At 46.0% G+C, this 18,131-nt stretch overlaps 1 protein-coding gene across 3 annotated transcripts in view; it reads left to right on the top strand.

Annotated features, from left to right (window-relative positions):
- vash2 (vasohibin 2) overlaps positions 1-18,131 on the top strand; it is a 49,932-nt gene that overhangs the window by 25,037 nt on the left and 6,764 nt on the right. For 2 of the 3 annotated variants that reach the window (XM_071370173.1, XM_071370174.1), the window contains one exon: positions 686-804. In XM_071370173.1, coding sequence (XP_071226274.1) covers positions 686-804 — 119 coding nt within the window. Of the gene's footprint in view, positions 1-42; positions 177-685; positions 805-18,131 lie in introns of those variants that run through there. The other variant, XR_011671110.1, reaches the window with a different exon arrangement.

Below are 18,131 nucleotides of genomic sequence, written 5' to 3' on the forward strand. Positions count from 1 at the left end.
CTATCACCAACCTTATGACTAACATCCTGCCTATGCTTTCAGCTGCATGCGGTTTCTGGAGCACGGAATATGAGCTACTTCCTGTGTGTTCATTCCAGGAAATCATGATCCCTCTCCAGTCTCTCCTCCAAATGTCGGTCAGGAGTGAGCTCTCATTAGGTTTCTACCAGGACAAGGTGAACATGAAACTCAAATTCTGCTAATCGAATGGCGGACGTCAGTAGTATTCCAGTACAACTCCTGCGTGTCTCTCTTAGTGTGCGTGCCTGTGAGCCAGATGGGTGCTGCGTAATTGAGTTTGCAGAGGGAGTTGACTAGTGGGCTGATTGGGTTAATGGGGTACCATTGTGTTGCCTGGGAGGCTGGCTTCATTACTATCTGTTAGTCTCTTCTCCCTACATTGGCTCACAGACGACTATTTTACAGTCCTTGTCTCTGAGATCCAACTGTTTCATTAAAAGTTAACTTCTTCGATTGCTCTTTTTATTGAAGTGGAACTTTTCATTTCCCCAGCACATGGCCTACGGCAAATGGGCCCACTGAATGGTGAACATGTCTGCAACGCCTCCTCTGTAGCTTGCAGCTGTAAACAAAATCACTTAAATATCAGTGCAGTAAAAAACTGCAGCTCAAACCGTCTCTTATCATTTAGATTCCATATCTGTTCTTTTTTGTTTTCTCTCAGATCCTGAAGTCGTCAAGTGCCCAGTCTCCCATCAAAGAACGGAGCAGAGGCAAGTCTCTCTCCCCCCGCCGCCGACAGAGCAGCCCCCAAAGACGCCACATCCACCGGAGAGACAAGTCGTAAGTATCCCTGGGAATCAATCTCGGGTTATTAGCATCACTGAGACAGAAGCTGAAAGGTGGAATAGCCTTTCTTAGGTAGTTTTACATTGACATCTCAACACTTCCTAACAATTAGGGAGAGTTCACATCAGGTTACTTTAAAATATAATTTGTTTCATGTTCAATGGTCACAAATTGTAATATACGTATATACAGTGGGGCAAAAAAGTATTTAGTCAGCCACCAATTTTGCAAGTTCTCCCACTTAAAAAGATGACAGAGGCCTGTAATCTTCATCATAGGTACACTTCAACTATGACAGACAAAATGAGGGGAAAAAAAACAGAAAATCACATTGTAGGATTTTTTATGAATTTATTTGCAAATTATGGTGGAAAATAAGTATTTGGTCAATAACAAAAGTTTATCTCAATACTTTGTTATATACCCTTTGTTGGCAATGACAGAGGTCAAACGTTTTCTGTAAGTCTTCACAAGGTTTTCACACACTGTTGCTGGTATTTTGGCCCATTCCTCCATGCAAATCTCCTCTAGAGCAGTGATGTTTTGGGGCTGTTGCTGGGCAACACGGACTTTCAACTCCCTCCAAAGATTTTCTATGGGGTTGAGATCTGGAGACTGGCTAGGCCACTCCAGGACCTTGAAATGCTTCTTGCGAAGCCACTCCTTCGTTGCCCGGGCGGTGTGTTTGGGATCATTGTCATGCTGAAAGACCCAGCCACGTTTCATCTTCAATGCCCTTGCTGATGGAAGGAGGTTTTCACTCAAAATCTCACGATACATGGCCCCATTCATTCTTTCCTTTACACGGATCAGTCGTCCTGGTCCCTTTGCAGAAAAACAGCCCCAAAGCATGATGTTTCCACCCCCATGCTTCACAGTAGGTATGGTGTTCTTTGGATGCAACTCAGCATTCTTTGTCCTCCAAACACGACGAGTTGAGTTATCAAAAAGTTCTATTTTGGTTTCATCTGACCATATGACATTGTCCCAATCTTCTTCTGGATCATCCAAATGCTCTCTAGCAAACTTCAGACAGGCCTGGACATGTACTGGCTTAAGCAGGGGGACACGTCTGGCACTGCAGGATTTGAGTCCCTGGCGGCGTAGTGTGTTACTGATGGTAGGCTTTGTTACTTTGGTCCCAGCTCTCTGCAGGTCATTCACTAGGTCCCCCCGTGTGGTTCTGGGATTTTTGCTCACCGTTCTTGTGATCATTTTGACCCCACGGGGTGAGATCTTGCGTGGAGCCCCAGATCGAGGGAGATTATCAGTGGTCTTGTATGTCTTCCATTTCCTAATAATTGCTCCCACAGTTGATTTCTTCAAACCAAGCTGCTTACCTATTGCAGATTCAGTCTTCCCAGCCTGGTGCAGGTCTACAATTTTGTTTCTGGTGTCTTTTGACAGCTCTTTGGTCTTGGCCATAGTGGAGTTTGGAGTGTGACTGTTTGAGGTTGTGGACAGGTGTCTTTTATACTGATAACAAGTTCAAACAGGTGCCATTAATACAGGTAACGAGTGGAGGACAGAGGAGCCTCTTAAAGAAGAAGTTACAGGTCTGTGAGAGCCAGAAATCTTGCTTGTTTGTAGGTGACCAAATACTTATTTTCCACCATAATATGCAAATAAATTCATTAAAAATCCTACAATGTGATTTTCTGGATTTTTTTTCTCATTTTGTCTGTCATAGTTGAAGTGTACCTATGATGAAAATTACAGGCCTCTCTCATCTTTTTAAGTGGGAGAACTTGCACAATTGGTGGCTGACTAAATACTTTTTTGCCCCACTGTATAATACAGATCAGATTGGATATGTATGAGTGAGATGTATAATTCATAGAAATCAACTGTTGATCAACTATAAAAGCTCTCAATGCCCCATCTTGATTACTTGGCTAGATGCTATTATGTTAGAGAGAGATGAATTGGCTGGAATGTTTTCCATCTTGTTTTTGTATTAATGAGGGCTGGCACACTTTCTGAAGTTGCTGAACTCTAAGGCGTTAACAGAGTCTTACATGTTTTCTGTAGACTATTGCAGTTCTCTTCTTTTATCAACCCTCTTTCCCTGTCTTGCTTCCCGGCTAAGGATCCCAGTTCATGTAGAGTTCAGTCTATCACACTCTTGTCAGCTCCAGTTAGAGGAAACTGAGGACTAAGAAGCAGGACTAGATCAGATACTGACATTAGCTAATCTGGGTGAATTTGGAGTACGGAGTTAACTTTTAAGCACACTGGCTTCAGTGTGTGAGTGTGTAGGCGAGGGAGTGAATGTGTGCAATGTGCATGCCTATGGTATGTAGCCTACGCGTGAGTGTACACTGGGTTGATGGTCCATTCTGACAGCACAGCAGCATAATCACAGGGAGAAGTACTTGTTTTCTGAAAGCCCCAGCCAGGCCAGAATAGTGTCTCTTATAGAAGGAAAGTGTTCACTCCTATTATCACTCACCAGCACACTGGGAGGATTCAGGAAGACCCTGCCCTAACAAAGATACTGCTGGGATATGTGCACTGTTGAGTGGAGTTGGAAGATGTTGCCCCTCCTCACGAACCACTGATACAGAGTCAGATCTTGTCTCATCCTCTATTGGTTAAGGTTAGGAATGGGGCTAGTGTAATCCTAGATCTGTGTTGAAGGGCAACTTCTACCTCAATTCTGTGCAGAAGGCATCCTGTGATTTATGCATGGACTCTTAGGTCACCTCCCATAATTCCTCTGGGCTATGCTTAAGTTTGCTGTTGACTGAGCATGTCACACAGAGATAGACAGAGTAACTGGACTGGAAGTGCTGTCAAGGGAGAGTTTCTCTGACAAGATGGAGGCTCGGAGAGAAACTCCAGAGAGTCATCTTTCACCCACTCTCACTGATACTTTATTTAAAACCAAACTAGATTTTTTTTAACACACACACACACACACACACACACACACACACACACACACACACACACACACACACACACACACACACACACACACACACACACACACACACACACACACACACACACACACACACATACACATACACATACACATACACATACATACGCAGTGCCCTGTTGCTCTCTGGTGAGATGAGAGCCCTCTTTTCCCATCCTCCTGGCCTGGTTTGGTCTCCTCTCAGCTGGCAGAGGGCAGGCAGAGGCTGTAATAGGATCTGGGGCTGACTCAGTGCAGCAGCTGCAGCGTCGCTCAGGGAACACAGACACGGAGAGGTGGATCCACATGCATGAGACAGATGCCTTCTGGTAATCCCCAGCCCATCTCCGACAGAGGAGATAGGCTTGATACTTGGTTTTTATCATAGTACCAATCATCTCAGCAACCCAAAGCCTAATGATGTAACCCACGCCCCTGTTGGAATGGACACAGTAAAATGGCCAGGGGATTTCTGTTATGCCTGCATTACGGGTATGTGTGATGTGATTTGACATGATGGGAAACCTTTTATCCTTTGGTATCTGGTGTGTGTGTGCGTGTTTTCTTGTGTGTGCACGCTTGTCTGTGTGTGTGCGTGCATGCTTACGTACATTTATATGTGTGTATGCGTTTGTTAATGTGAGTCTGTGCGTGTGCGTAATCACCACTTGAAGTGGCTTCTACACCGTAGTAATTGAGAACAATGAAGTACATTGTCTATCCTGACAGACCAAAGGAGTGTGAGGGGGCTCTTCTAAGAGAACAACAGTGACATTTAAAGAGGGACTGCAGGCCAAGGTCTATGTGTTCAGCACCACCCCCCAATCTGACAGAGTTATTTTGGGCCTGTTCTTAGACACCCACTTCTCTGCCTGTCGCCTCCTGTGAGATGTTAATTATTGAGGAAGAGAGTCTTTTCCACCCCCTGATATGTCCTCATGTCCCATGTCTTACCATGTCGCCCCCTTGGGAGCAGTGTCCCTCTGTCACAACATATTCAATTATTCACCTCAAATCCAGACGCAACCGACATAGTCTATCCATGTTATAGAAATGTTTATTCAGCCAGCGCCTCAGAAAATGTCATCAGCAGTCAGAGTTTGTGTACAAAGAGTGGAGAGTAACTCTAACAGATCTCTGGAAGCCTGCTAATGCCCTCCCTCCATCCACTGCCTGCTCATCGAGTGGCGCCGCTCGGAGATTTGTAGATATTGGGTTTGTTTAATGGGACGAATGTGCGCTGCCAAATAACATTGATTTGTGAAGACTGGATTTTTATTCCCACAGTGGTTTATGAACGTATTAAATCTAATTGGTTAAATGGTGAATAAAAGCTACAGTGAGAACGTGATGTGTCCCTGAATAGCTTGGAAAATCTCCTCTGTTGTGGATGAATGGTTCAGTAGATGAACCCATAGATGTGTTAGCAGTGCCGTTAAAAAGACTGGATCAGGAGGTAATGCACTCTATGCAGTTATCCAGAGCTCTGCTCAGCAGGTGCTTTCAGCGCAGAGCGATCCTTCAGTTATCCAGAGCTCTGCTCAGCAGGTGCTTTCAGCGCAGAGCGATCCTTCAGTTATCCAGAGCTCAGATCAGCAGGTGCTTTCAGCGCAGAGCGATCCTTCAGTTATCCAGAGGTTTGCTCAGCAGGTGCTTTCAGCGCAGAGCGATCCTTCAGTTATCCAGAGGTCTGCTCAGCAGGTGCTTTCAGCGCAGAGCGATCCTTCAGTTATCCAGAGCTCTGCTCAGCAGGTGCTTTCAGCGCAGAGCGATCCTTCAGTTATCCAGAGCTCTGCTCAGCAGGTGCTTTCAGCGCAGAGCGATCCTTCAGTTATCCAGAGCTCTGCTCAGCAGGTGCTTTCAGCGCAGAGCGATCCTTCAGTTATCCAGAGCTCTGCTCAGCAGGTGCTTTCAGCGCAGAGCGATCCTTCTCATACACACAGAAATGTAAAGCTGAGATAGAAAGGCTGGAATGAACTTCACTTTATAGACAAAGACTTTGCAGGAGATGCAAGTTGAAGATAGAGATGAACAAGTCTCCATGGCGATGAAGGTATATGATGGGGTATGTATGAATATTGTATTCCTCCTTGGGATCTTCCTCTCAGGCGAAGGAAAGCAGCAGTCAGACAGGGAGACAGAATACTCCAGGGCAGCACTCTACTCTATCACTCTGTCACTGTCATCTGGCTTTATCAATTAGAGGTTTAGCCCACTCTCCAAGAAACCTTTGCTTTTGAAGGAAATACATTTTAGAGTCTCTAGACCCACCCAGTTTCTTAATATCAAATACAAGGTAATTCTAATGGACTACAATACTGCATGGAAGGGAACCACCTGTTTTCGGAGAAGTGAAATATTCAGTGAGGTTGTTGAAACAAGGAAAGCTATGAGTGGTCAGACCAAGGGCCTTGTCATTGTCATTACTGGTCGTATCTCCTACTATCTTTCCTCTGTAGCTGTTGGCTGGCTGTTGTCGGTTCTGTATGGGCTGTGGTGGGCTGGGTGTTGTCTATTCTGTAGTGGGCTGGGTGTTGTTTATTCTGTGGTGGGCTAGGTGTTGTCTATTCTGTGGTGGGCTAGGTGTTGTCTATTCAATTCAAATCAAATTTTATTAGTCACATGCGCCGGATACAATAGGTGGAGACCTTACAGTGAAATGCTTACTTACTTGAATAAGAAATAAAAGTTACAAGTAATTAAAGAGCAGCAGTAAAATAACAATAGCGAGACTATATACAGGGGGGTACCGGTACAGAGTCAATGTGCGGGGACACCGGTTAGTTGCGGTAATATGTACATGTAGGTAGAGTTGACTATGCACAGTTGATAACAACAGAGAGTAGCAACTAGAGGTCGACCGATTAATCGGAATGGCCGATTAATTAGGGCCGATTTCAAGTTTTCATAACAATCGAAAATCGGTAATTTTGGACGCAGATTTTGCATATTTAAAAAATTATTTTTACACCTTTACTTAACTAGGCAAGTCAGTTAAGAACACATTCTTATTTTCAATGATGGCCTAGGAACGGTGGGTTAACTGCCTTGTTCAAGGCCAGAAAGACATATTTTTACCTTGTCAGCTCAGGGATTCAATCTTGCAACCTTACGGTTAACTAGTCCAATGCTCTAACCACCTGCCTCACGAGGAGCCCGCCTGTTACGCGAATGCAGTAAGAAGCCAAGGTAAGTTGCTAGCTAGCATTAAACTTATCTTATAAAAAACAATCAATCAATCAATCATAATCACTAGTTATAACTACACATGGTTGATGATATTACTAGTTTATCTAGCGTGTCCTGCGTTGCATATAATCGATGCAGTGCGCATTCACGAAAAAGCACTGTCATTGCTCCAATGTGTACCTAACCATAAACATCAATGCCTTTCTTAAAATCAATACACAGAAGTATATATTTTTAAACCTGCAGATTTAGCTAAAAGAAATCCAGGTTAGCAGGCAATATTAACCAGGTGAAATTGTGTCACTTCTCTTGCGTTCATTGCACGCAGAGTCAGGGTATATGCAACAGTTTGGGCCGCCTTGCTCATTGCGAACTAATTTACCAGAATTTTACGTAATTATGACATAACATTGAAGGTTGTGCAATGTAACAGGAATATTTAGACTGGATGCCACCCGTTAGATAAAATACGGAACGGTTCCGTATTTCACTGAAAGAATAAATGTTTTGTTTTCGAAATGATAGTTTCCGGATTCGACCATATTAATGACCTAAGGCTCATATTTCTGTGTGTTATTATGTTATAATTAAGTCTATGATTTGATAGAGCAGTCTGACTGAGCGATGGTGGGCACCAGCAGGCTCGTAAGCATTCATTCAAACAGCACTTTCGTGCGTTTTGCCAGCAGCTCTGCTGTTTATGAATTCAAGCCTATCAACTCCCGAGATTAGGCTGGTGTAACCGATGTGAAATGGCTAGCTAGTTAGCGGGGTGCGCGCTAATAGCGTTTCAAACGTCACTCGCTCTGAGACTTGGAGTAGTTGTTCCCCTTGCTCTGCATGGGTAACGCTGCTTCGAGGGTGGCTGTTGTCGATGTGTTCCTGGTTCGAGCCCAGGTAGAGGCGAGGAGAGGGATGGAAGATATACTGTTACACTGGCAATATTAAAGTGCCTATATGAACATCCAATAGTCAAAGGTATATGAAATACAAATCGTATAGAGAGAAATAGTCCTATAATTCCTATAATAACTACAACCTAAAACTTCTTACCTGGGAATATTGAAGACTCATGTTAAAAGGAACCACCAGCTTTCATATGTTCTCATGTTCTGAGCAAGGAACTTAAACGTTAGCTTTCATACATGGCACATATTGCACTTTTATTTTCTTCTCCAACACTTTGTTTTTGCATTATTTAAACCAAATTGAACATGTTTCATTATTTATTTGAGGCTAAATGTATTTTATTGATGTATTATATTAAGTTAAAATAAGTGTTCATTCAGTATTGTTGTAATTGTCATTATTACAAATACATTTAAAAAAACGGACGATTAATCGGTATCGGCTTTTTTTGGTCCTCCAATAATCGGTATCGGTATCGGCGTTAAAAAATCATAATCGGTCGACCTCTAGTAGCAACGGTGTAAAAAAGGGGGGGGGGGGGGCAATGCAAATAGTCTGCATGTCCATTTAATTAGATGTTCAGGATTCTTATGGCTTGGGGGTAGAAGCTGTTTAGAAACCTCTTGGACCTAGACTTGGCGTTCCGGTTCCGCTTGCCGTGCGGTATCAGAGAGAACAGTCTATGACAATTTTTAGGGCCTTCCTCTGACACCGCCTGATATAGAGGCAGAGAGCTTGGCCCCAGTGATGTACTGGGCCATTCGCATTACCCTCTGTAGTGCGTTGCGGTAGTAGGCCGAGCAGTTGCCATACCAGGCAGTGATGCAACCAGTCAGGATGCTCTCGATGGTGCAGCTGTAGAACCTTTTGAGGATCTGAAAACCCATGCCAAAACTTTTCAGTCTCGTGAGGGGGAATAGGTTTTGTCGTGCCCTCTTCACGGCTGTCTTGGTGTGCTTGAACCATGTTAGTTTGTTGGTGATGTGGACACCAAGGAACTTGAAGCTCTCAACCGGCTCCACTACAGCCCCGTCGATGAGAATGGGGGCGTGCTTGGTCCTCTTTTTCCTGTAGTCCACAATCATCTCCTTTGTCTTGATCACGTTGAGGGAGAGATTGTTGTCCTGGCACCACATGGCCAGGTCTCTGACCTCCTCCCTATAGGCTGTCTCGTCGTTGTCAGTGATCAGGCCTACCACTGTTGTGTCATCGGCAAACTTAATGATGGTGTTGGAGTTGTGCCTGCCCGTGCAGTCATGAGTGAACAGGGAGTACAGGAGGGGACTGAGCACGCACCCCTGAGGGGCCCCTGTGTTGAGGATCAATGTGGCGGATGTGTTGTTACCTAACCCTACCACCTGGGGCAGCCCGCCAGGAAGTCCAGGATCCAGTTGCAGAGGGAGGTGTTTAGTCCCAGGGTCCTTAGCTTACTGATGAGCTTTGAGGGCACTATGGTGTTGAACGCTGAGCTGTAATCAATGATTAGCATACTCAAATAGGTGTTCATTTTGTCAAGGTGGTGAAAGGGCTGTGTGCAGTGCAATAGAGATTGCATCATCTGTGGATCTGTTGTGGCGGTATGCAAATTGGAGTGGGTCTAGGGTTTCTGGGATAATGGTGTTGATGTGAGCCATGACCAGCCTTTCAAAGCACTTCATGGCTACAGACGTGAGTGCTATGGGTCGGTAGTCATTTAGGCAGGTTACCTTAGTGTTCTTGGGCACAGGGACTATGGTGGTCTGCTTGAAACATGTTGGTATTACAGACTCGACAGGGAGAGGTTGAAAAATGTCAGTGAAGACACTTGCCAGTTGGTCAGCGCATGCTCGCAGTACCCGTCCTGGTAATCTGGCCTTGTGAATGTTGACCTGTTTAAAGGTCTTACTCACATTGGCTGCGGAGAGCGTGATCACACAGTCTTCCGGAACAGCTGGTGCTCTCATGCATGTTTCAGTGTTATTTGCCTCGAAGCGAGCATATAAGTAGTTTTGCTTGTCTGGTAGGCTTGTGTCACTGGGCAGCTCTCGGCTGTGCTTCCCTTTGTAGTCTGTAATAGTTTGCAAGCCCTGCCACATCCGACGAGCGTCAGAGCCAGTGAAGTATGATTCGATCTTAGTCCTGTATTGACGCTTTGCCTGTTTGATGGTTCATCGGAGGGCATAGCGGGATTTCTTATAAGCTTCCGGGTTAGTCCCGCTCCTTGAAAGCAGCAGCTCTAGCTTTTAGCTCAGTGCGGATGTTGCCTGTAATCCATGGCTTCTGGTTGGGGTATGTACGTACGGTCATCGATGCAGTTATTGAGGAAGCCAATGACTGATGTGGTGTAATCCTCAATGCCATCGGAGGAATCCCGGAACATATTCCAGTCTGTGCTAGCAAAACAGTCCTGTAGCTTAGCATTTGCTTCATCTGACCATATTTTTATTGATTGAGTCACTGGTGCTTCCTGCTTTAGTTTTGCTTGTAAGCAGGAATCAGGAGGATAGAATTATGGTCAGATTTGCCAATTGGAGGGAGAGCTTTGTATGCGTCTCTGTGTGTGGAGTAAAGGTGGTCCAGAGTTTTTTAAATGTGCAACCCTCTGGTTGCACATTTAACATGCTGATAGAAATTTGGTAAGACAGATTTAAGTTTCTCTGCATTAAAGTCCCCGGCTACTAGGATCGCTGTCTCTGGGTAAGCGTTTTCCTGTTTTTTTTATGGAGGAATACAGCTCATTGAGTGCGGTCTTCGTATGTAGACAGCTACAAAAAATACAGATGAAAACTCTCTTGGTAAATAGTGTTGTCTACAGCTTATCATGAGATACTCAACCTCAGGCGAGCAAAACCTCGAGACTTCCTTAGATATCGTGCACCAGCTGTTATTTACAAAATACATAGTTCACTGTCACTTGTCTTACCAGATGCCGCTGTTCTATCCTGCCGGTACAGCGTATAACCAGCCAGCTGTATGTTGATAATGTTGTCATTCAGCCACTATTCCGTGAAGCATAAGATATTACAGTTCTGAATGTCCCGTTGGTAGTTTAATCTTCTGCGTTTGCTAGCAGAATGAAAGGAAGTGGTGCTTTATTCGATCGCCTACGAACTCTCGGAAGGCAGCCCGCCCTCTGGACCATTTTTCTCCGCCTTCTCTTCATGCAAATGACGGGGATCTGGGCCTGTTCCCGGGAAAGCAGTATATCATTCATGTCATGCTCGTCGGACTTGTTAAAGGAAAAAAAGGATTCTGCCTGTCCGTGGTGAGAAATCGCAGTTCTAATGTCCAGAAGCTATTTTCAGTCATAAGAGACGGTAGCATTAACATTATGTACAAGATAAGTAAAAAAATAAGTTACAAATAGAGCAAAGAAACAAATAAAATAAAAATTAGTTAGGAATACTTAAAACGTCAGCCTTGTTCTCCGGCGCCATCTTTATTCGGCACCATCTTTATTCTGTGGTGGGCTGGGTGTTGTCTATTCTGTGGTGGGCTGGGTGTTGTCTATTCTGTGGTGGGCTGGGTGTTGTCTATTCTGTGGTGGGCTGGGTGTTGTCTATTCTGTGGTGGGCTGGGTGTTGTCTATTCTGTGGTGGGCTGGGTGTTGTCTATTCTGTGGTGGGCTGGGTGTTGTCTATTCTGTGGTGGGCTGGGTGTTGTCTATTCTGTGGTGGGCTGGGTGTTGTCTCTTCTGTTGTGGGCTGGGTGTTGTCTCTTCTGTTGTGGGCTGGGTGTTGTCTATTCTGTGGTGGGCTGGGTGTTGTCTAATCTGTTGTGGGCTGGGTGTTGTCTATTCTGTTGTGGGCTGGGTGTTGTCTATTCTGTGGTGGGCTGGGTGTTGTCTACTCTGTGGTGGGCTGGGTGTTGTCTATTCTGTTGTGGGCTGGGTGTTGTCTATTCTGTAGTGGGCTGGGTGTTGTCTATTCTGTAGTGGGCTGGGTGTTGTCTATTCTGTAGTGGGGATGGGTGTTGTCTATTCTGTAGTGGGGATGGGTGTTGTCTATTCTGCAGTGAGCTGTGGTGGACTGGGTGTTTATTCTGTAGTGGGATGGGTGTTGTCTATTCTGTAGTGGGCTGGCTGTTTATTCTGTAGTGGGGTGGGTGTTGTCTATTCTGTAGTGGGCTGGCTGTTTATTCTGTAGTGGGATGGGTGTTGTTTATTCTGTAGTGGGCTGGCTGTTTATTCTGTAGTGGGATGGGTGTTGTCTATTCTGTAGTGGGCTGGCTGTTTATTCTGTAGTGGGGATGGGTGTTGTCTATTCTGCAGTGAGCTGTGGTGGACTGGGTGTTTATTCTGTAGTGGGATGGGTGTTGTCTATTCTGTAGTGGGCTGGCTGTTTATTCTGTAGTGGGATGGGTGTTGTATATTCTGCAGTGAGCTGTGGTGGACTGGGTGTTTATTCTGTAGTGGGGTGGGGTGGGCTGTGTGTTGTATGTTCTATAGTGAGCTGTGGTGGATTGTGTGTTTATTCTGTAGTGGGATGGGTGTTGTCTATTCTGTAGTGGGCTGGGTTTTGGCTGGGTGTTGTCAATTCAGTAGTGGGCTGGGTGTTGTCTATTCTGTATGGGCTGGGGTGGACTGGCTGTTGTCTATTCTGTATGGGCTGGGGTGGGCTGGCTATTGTCTATTCTGTATGGGCTGGGTGTTGTCTATTCTGTAGTGGGCTGGCTGGTTGTTGTATGTTCTGTAGTGGGCTGGCTGGCTGTTGTCTATTCTGTAGTGGGCTGGCTGGCAGTTGTCTATTCTGTAGTGGGCTGGCTGGTTGTTGTCTATTCTGTAGTGGGCTGGCTGGTTGTTGTATATTCTGTAGTGGGCTGGCTGGCTGTTGTATATTCTGTATGGGCTGGGGTGGGCTGGCTATTGTCTATTCTGTATGGGCTGGCTATTGTCTATTCTGTATGGGCTGGGTGTTGTCTATTCTGTAGTGGGCTGGCTGGCTGTTGTCTATTCTGTAGTGGGCTGGCTGGTTGTTGTCTATCTGTAGTGGGCTGGCTGGCTGTTGTGTTTTCTGTCGTGGGCTGGCTGGCTGTTGTCTATTCTGTAGTGGGCTGGCTGGCTGTTGTCTATTCTGTAGTGGGCTGGCTAGTTGTTGTCTATTCTGTAGTGGGCTGGCTGGCTGTTGTGTTTTCTGTAGTGGGCTGGCTGGCTGTTGTCTATTCTGTAGTGGGCTGGCTGGTTGTTGTCTATTCTGTAGTGGGCTGGCTGGTTGTTGTCTATTCTGTAGTGGGCTGGGTGGCTGTTGTCTGTTCTGTAGTGGGCTGGCTGGCTGTTGTCTGTTCTGTAGTGGGCTGGCTGGTTGTTGTATATTCTGTAGTGGGCTGGCTGGTTGTTGTATATTCTGTAGTGGGCTGGCTGGTTGTTGTCTATTCTGTAGTGGGCTGGCTGGTTGTTGTCTATTCTGTAGTGGGCTGGCTGGTTGTTGTATATTCTGTAGTGGGATGGCTGGTTGTTGTCTGTTCTGTAGTGGGCTGGCTGGTTGTTGTCTGTAGTGGGCTGGCTGGTTGTTGTCTGTAGTGGGCTGGCTGGTTGTTGTATATTCTGTAGTGGGCTGGCTGGTTGTTGTCTATTCTGCAGTGGGATGGGTGTTGTCTATTCTGCAGTGGGATGGGTGTTGTCTATTCTGCAGTGGGATGGGTGGTGTCTATTCTGCAGTGGGATGGGGTGGGCTGGGTGTTGTCTATTCTGCAGTGAGCTGGGTGTTGTCTATTCTGTAGTGGGCTGGGGTGGGCTGGGTGTTGTCAATTCTGTAGTGGGCTGGGTGTTGTCTATTCTGCAGTGAGCTGTGTGTTTTTTTCTGTAGTGGGGTGGGTGTTGCCTATTCTGTAGTGGGCTGGGTGGGCTGGCTGTTTATTCTGTAGTGGGCTGGGTGTCGTCTATTCTGCAGTGGGATGGGTGTTGTCTATTCTGCAGTGGGATGGGTGTTGTCTATTCTGCAGTGGGATGGGTGTTGTCTATTCTGCAGTGGGATGGGTGTTGTCTATTCTGCAGTGGGGATGGGTGTTGTCTGTTCTGCAGTGGGGATGGGTGTTGTCTATTCTGCAGTGGGGATGGGTGTTGTCTGTTCTGTAGTGGGGATGGGTGTTGTCTATTCTGCAGTGGGGATGGGTGTTGTCTATTCTGCAGTGGGGATGGGTGTTGTCTGTTCTGTAGTGGGGATGGGTGTTGTCTATTCTGCAGTGGGGATGGGTGTTGTCTATTCTGTAGTGGGGATGGGTGTTGTCTATTCTGCAGTGGGGATGGGTGTTGTCTATTCTGCAGTGGGGATGGGTGTTGTCTATTCTGCAGTGGGGATGGGTGTTGTCTATTCTGCAGTGGGGATGGGTGTTGTCTATTCTGCAGTGGGGATGGGTGTTTTTTTCTGTAGTGGGATGGGTGTTGTCTATTCTGTAGTGGGCTGGGTGGGCTGGATGTTTATTCTGTAGTGGGCTGGGTGGGCTGGGTGTTGTCTATTCTGTAGTGGGGTGGGTGTTGTCTATTCTGTAGTGGGCTGGGTGTTGTCTATTCTGTGGTGGGCTGGGTGTTGTCTATTCTGTGGTGGGCTGGGTGTTGTCTGTTCTGTAGTTGGCTTGGTGTCTATTCTGTGGTGGGCTGGGTGTTGTCTGTTCTGTAGTTGGCTTGGTGTCTATTCTGTAGTGGGCTGGGTGTTGTCTGTTCTGTAGTTGGCTTGGTGTCTATTCTGTAGTGGGCTGGGCTGGCTGCTGGGTGTTGACTGCTGTGTCTGTCCTTGTGATGCTCTGAGATTCTCCTCTTCAGTCCAGCCCCTCTCCTCTCCTCTCCTCTTCTCTCATCTCTTCTCCTCTTCTCTTACCTCCTCTGCTCTTCTCTCCTCTCCTCTATTATTCTTTAACAAAGCTCTTCGTTCTACAGTGTGTAATCAGCTGTGAAACCCATGCATAGGCTGTGATCCCTACAGGGGCTCAATCAACACAGTTGTAATTGTTTTGATCAGCACTGAAACAGAAAGCCTACCAACAGGTAATTTGTGCCCTCCCAGAGGACTTAGTGAAGTCTACAGGCTTTAGTCTGAATAGTTAAGCAGAGTGGTGTTTCTCTGTGTTCAGGAATGATGTTAATTACGTGGCCTGTGGTGAAGGATGGGCTGCTTGGAAGCCACTGTGTGAGAATGGTGTACTCAGAAAGTTGACGCCTGTCTGGCTGACTGATCGACTGACTGGGTGCGCTGGGTGTTGAAAGCCTGGGCTCTGTGCTCCCCCTCTCCCTGGAAGACAGAATGCTATTGATCGGAGCAGCAGGGGAGGGAGTAGGTGTGCTGTCCAGGGTACTGAGGAAGTAGTCTTAGATAGGTAACAACATCTCCACCCCGCTGATCCTCAACACTGGGGCCCCACAAGGGTGCGTTCTGAGCCCTCTTCTGTACTCCCTGTTCACCCACGACTGCGTGGCCATGCACGCCTCCAACTCAATCATCAAGTTTGCGGATGACACTACAGTGGTAGGCTTGATTACCAACAACGACGAGACGGCCTACAGGGAGGAGGTGAGGGCCCTCGGAGTGTGGTGTCAGGAAAATAACCTCACACTCAACGTCAACAAAAAAAAGGAGATGATTGTGGACTTCAGGAAACAGCAGAGGGAGCACCCCCCTATCCACATCGACGGGTCAGTAGTGGAGAAGGTGGAAAGTTTTAAGTTCCTCGGTGTACACATCACGGACAAACTGAATTGGTCCACCCACACAGACAGCGTCGTGAAGAAGGCGCAGCAGCGCCTCTTCAACCTCAGGAGGCTGAAGAAATTCGGCTTGTCACCAAAAGCACTCACAAACTTCTACAGATGCACAATCGAGAGCATCCTGTCGGGCTGTATCACCGCCTGGTACGGCAACTGCTCCGCCCACAACCGTAAGGCTCTCCAGAGGGTAGTGAGGTCTGCAGAACGCATCACCGGGGGCAAACTACCTGCCCTCCAGGACACCTACACCACCCGATGTCACAGGAAGGCCATAAAGATCATCAAGGACAACAACCACCCAAGCCACTGCCTGTTCACCCCGCTATCATCCAGAAGGCGAGGTCAGTACAGGTGCATCAAAGCAGGGACCGAGAGACTGAAAAACAGCTTCTATCTCAAGGCCATCAGACTGTTAAACAGCCACCACTAACATTTAGCGGCCGCTGCCAACATACTGACTCAACTCCAGCCACTTTAAAAATGGGAATTGATGGAAATTATGTAAAAATGTACCACTAGCCACTTTAAACAATGCCACTTAATATAATGTTTACATACCCTACATTACCCATCTCATATGTATATACTGTACTCTATATCATCTACTGCATCTTGCCATCTTTATGTAATACATGTACCACTAGCCACTTTAAACTATGCCACTTTATGTTTACATACCCTACAGTACTCATCTCATATGTATATACCGTACTCTATACCATCTACTGCATCTTGCCTATGCCGTTCTGTACCACCACTCATTCATATATCTTTATGTACATATTCTTTATCCCTTTACACTTGTGTGTGTATAAGGTAGTAGTTGTGGAATTGTTAGGTTAGATTACTTGTTGGTTATTACTGCATTGTCGGAACTAGAAGCACAAGCATTTCGCTACACTCGCATTAACATCTGCTAACCATGTGTATGTGACTAATACAATTTGATTTGATTTGATTTGATTTAGATACACACATACCAGCATACACACATACCAGCATACACACACACGCACACGCTTACACCGCCTGCATTGTTGGACTGGTTTGATGTTGAGATGAGTTCTTGCTCTCGCTCTCTCTGGCAGAGGGAGTTGGGGGGATGGGAATCAATGGGAAAGGATGGTGAGCAGGAAATGCACTCTGAGGGAGGGAATGGGGTGAGAGAAGCACAGGCAGGAGAAGTGCTTTCAGGGCTTCAAGTCAAGCAGAATATTGAACACCGAAGACATTCGAAGAGAAATAGGAAACCTTTGTTACTTTGGAGAGAGCTTATTTATGAAGGTCTAACCCATAAGCCTCTTTTTAGAAATACCTCTTCTCTTTGATCTCTGGACTGAAATGTATTTTTGTCAGACGGAAGGTGCTGTGTGTGTGTGTGTGTGTGTGTGTGTGTGTGTGTGTGTGTGTGTGTGTGTGTGTGTGTGTGTGTGTGTGTGTGTGTGTGTGTGTGTGTGTGTGTGTGTGTGTGTGTGTGTGTGTGTGTGTGTGTGTGATAGCAGTGACAGGGGAAGTGCTATGCTGTGTGTTGGAGCAGGGCTGAGCTGACGGGACACCACCACCACAAAGCAGGATTAAAAAGAGATGACTGGCTGACTGAGACTATCCTGCTGCTTCACACTTCAAACCCTTCTCTTCTTTCTCTCTCCCTCTCTACTCACTTTCTATCTGCCCCCTGCCTCTCTTTATTCCACTCCGTCGTCCTCTATTGGCCTCTGATTAAACTCAACTTGTTTGTTTTACAAAACACTTTTTCTGTATCACTCACCTTCACGTCTGTGAGCTAATAGGTGTCAGATGGTACTGACAGCCTGCCACCCTCAGGTCGGTGTAAGGTGTGTGCGTGTATGGGCATGTGTGTCAGAAAATCCTGCATCTTTGCTCTCCTTAGCACAAGGACAAGACCACTATGCTGATGAGAACCTATGGAGAGTCAGTCTACGTGACCACATTGAAACAGTACTACACCCAGACTGTGACACTAAAGGATGCCCCAGACTTTGCATGAGCAAATGGTTTTGTCAAATGTCCCCCATTTATCTTTAATCAATCAAATGTATTTTATAAAGGCCTTTTTACATCTGCAGTTGTCACAAAGTGCTTTACAAATACCTGGCCTAAAACCCAAAGAGCAAGCAATGCAGATGTAGAAGCACGGTGGCTAGGACAAAGTCTTACCTCTGCTCTGTGTGTGTGAGGGAGGATCACATTAGGAAGTTATTGAGTGGGTCTGAGGTATCCAGTACTATAATCACTTCAATATGAAGTTATTGAGTGGGTCTGAGGTGTCCAGTACTGTAATCAATTCAATAGGAAGTTATTGAGTGGGTCTGAGGTGTCCAGTACTGTAATCACTTCAATAGGAAGTTATTGAGTGGGTCTGAGGTGTCCAGTACTGTAATCACTTCAATAGGAAGTTATTGAGTGGGTCTGAGGTGTCCAGTACTGTAATCACTTCAATATGCAGTTATTGAGTGGGTCTGAGGTGTCCAGTACTGTAATCACTTCAATATGAAGTTATTGAGTGGGTCTGAGGCGTCCAGTACTGTAATCACTTCAATATGAAGTTATTGAGTGGGTCTGAGGTGTCCAGTACTGTAATCACTTCAATAGGAAGTTATT

The sequence above is a fragment of the Salvelinus alpinus genome, chromosome 27 (genome assembly GCF_045679555.1).
Source record: "Salvelinus alpinus chromosome 27, SLU_Salpinus.1, whole genome shotgun sequence".
Lineage (NCBI taxonomy): Eukaryota > Metazoa > Chordata > Actinopteri > Salmoniformes > Salmonidae > Salvelinus > Salvelinus alpinus.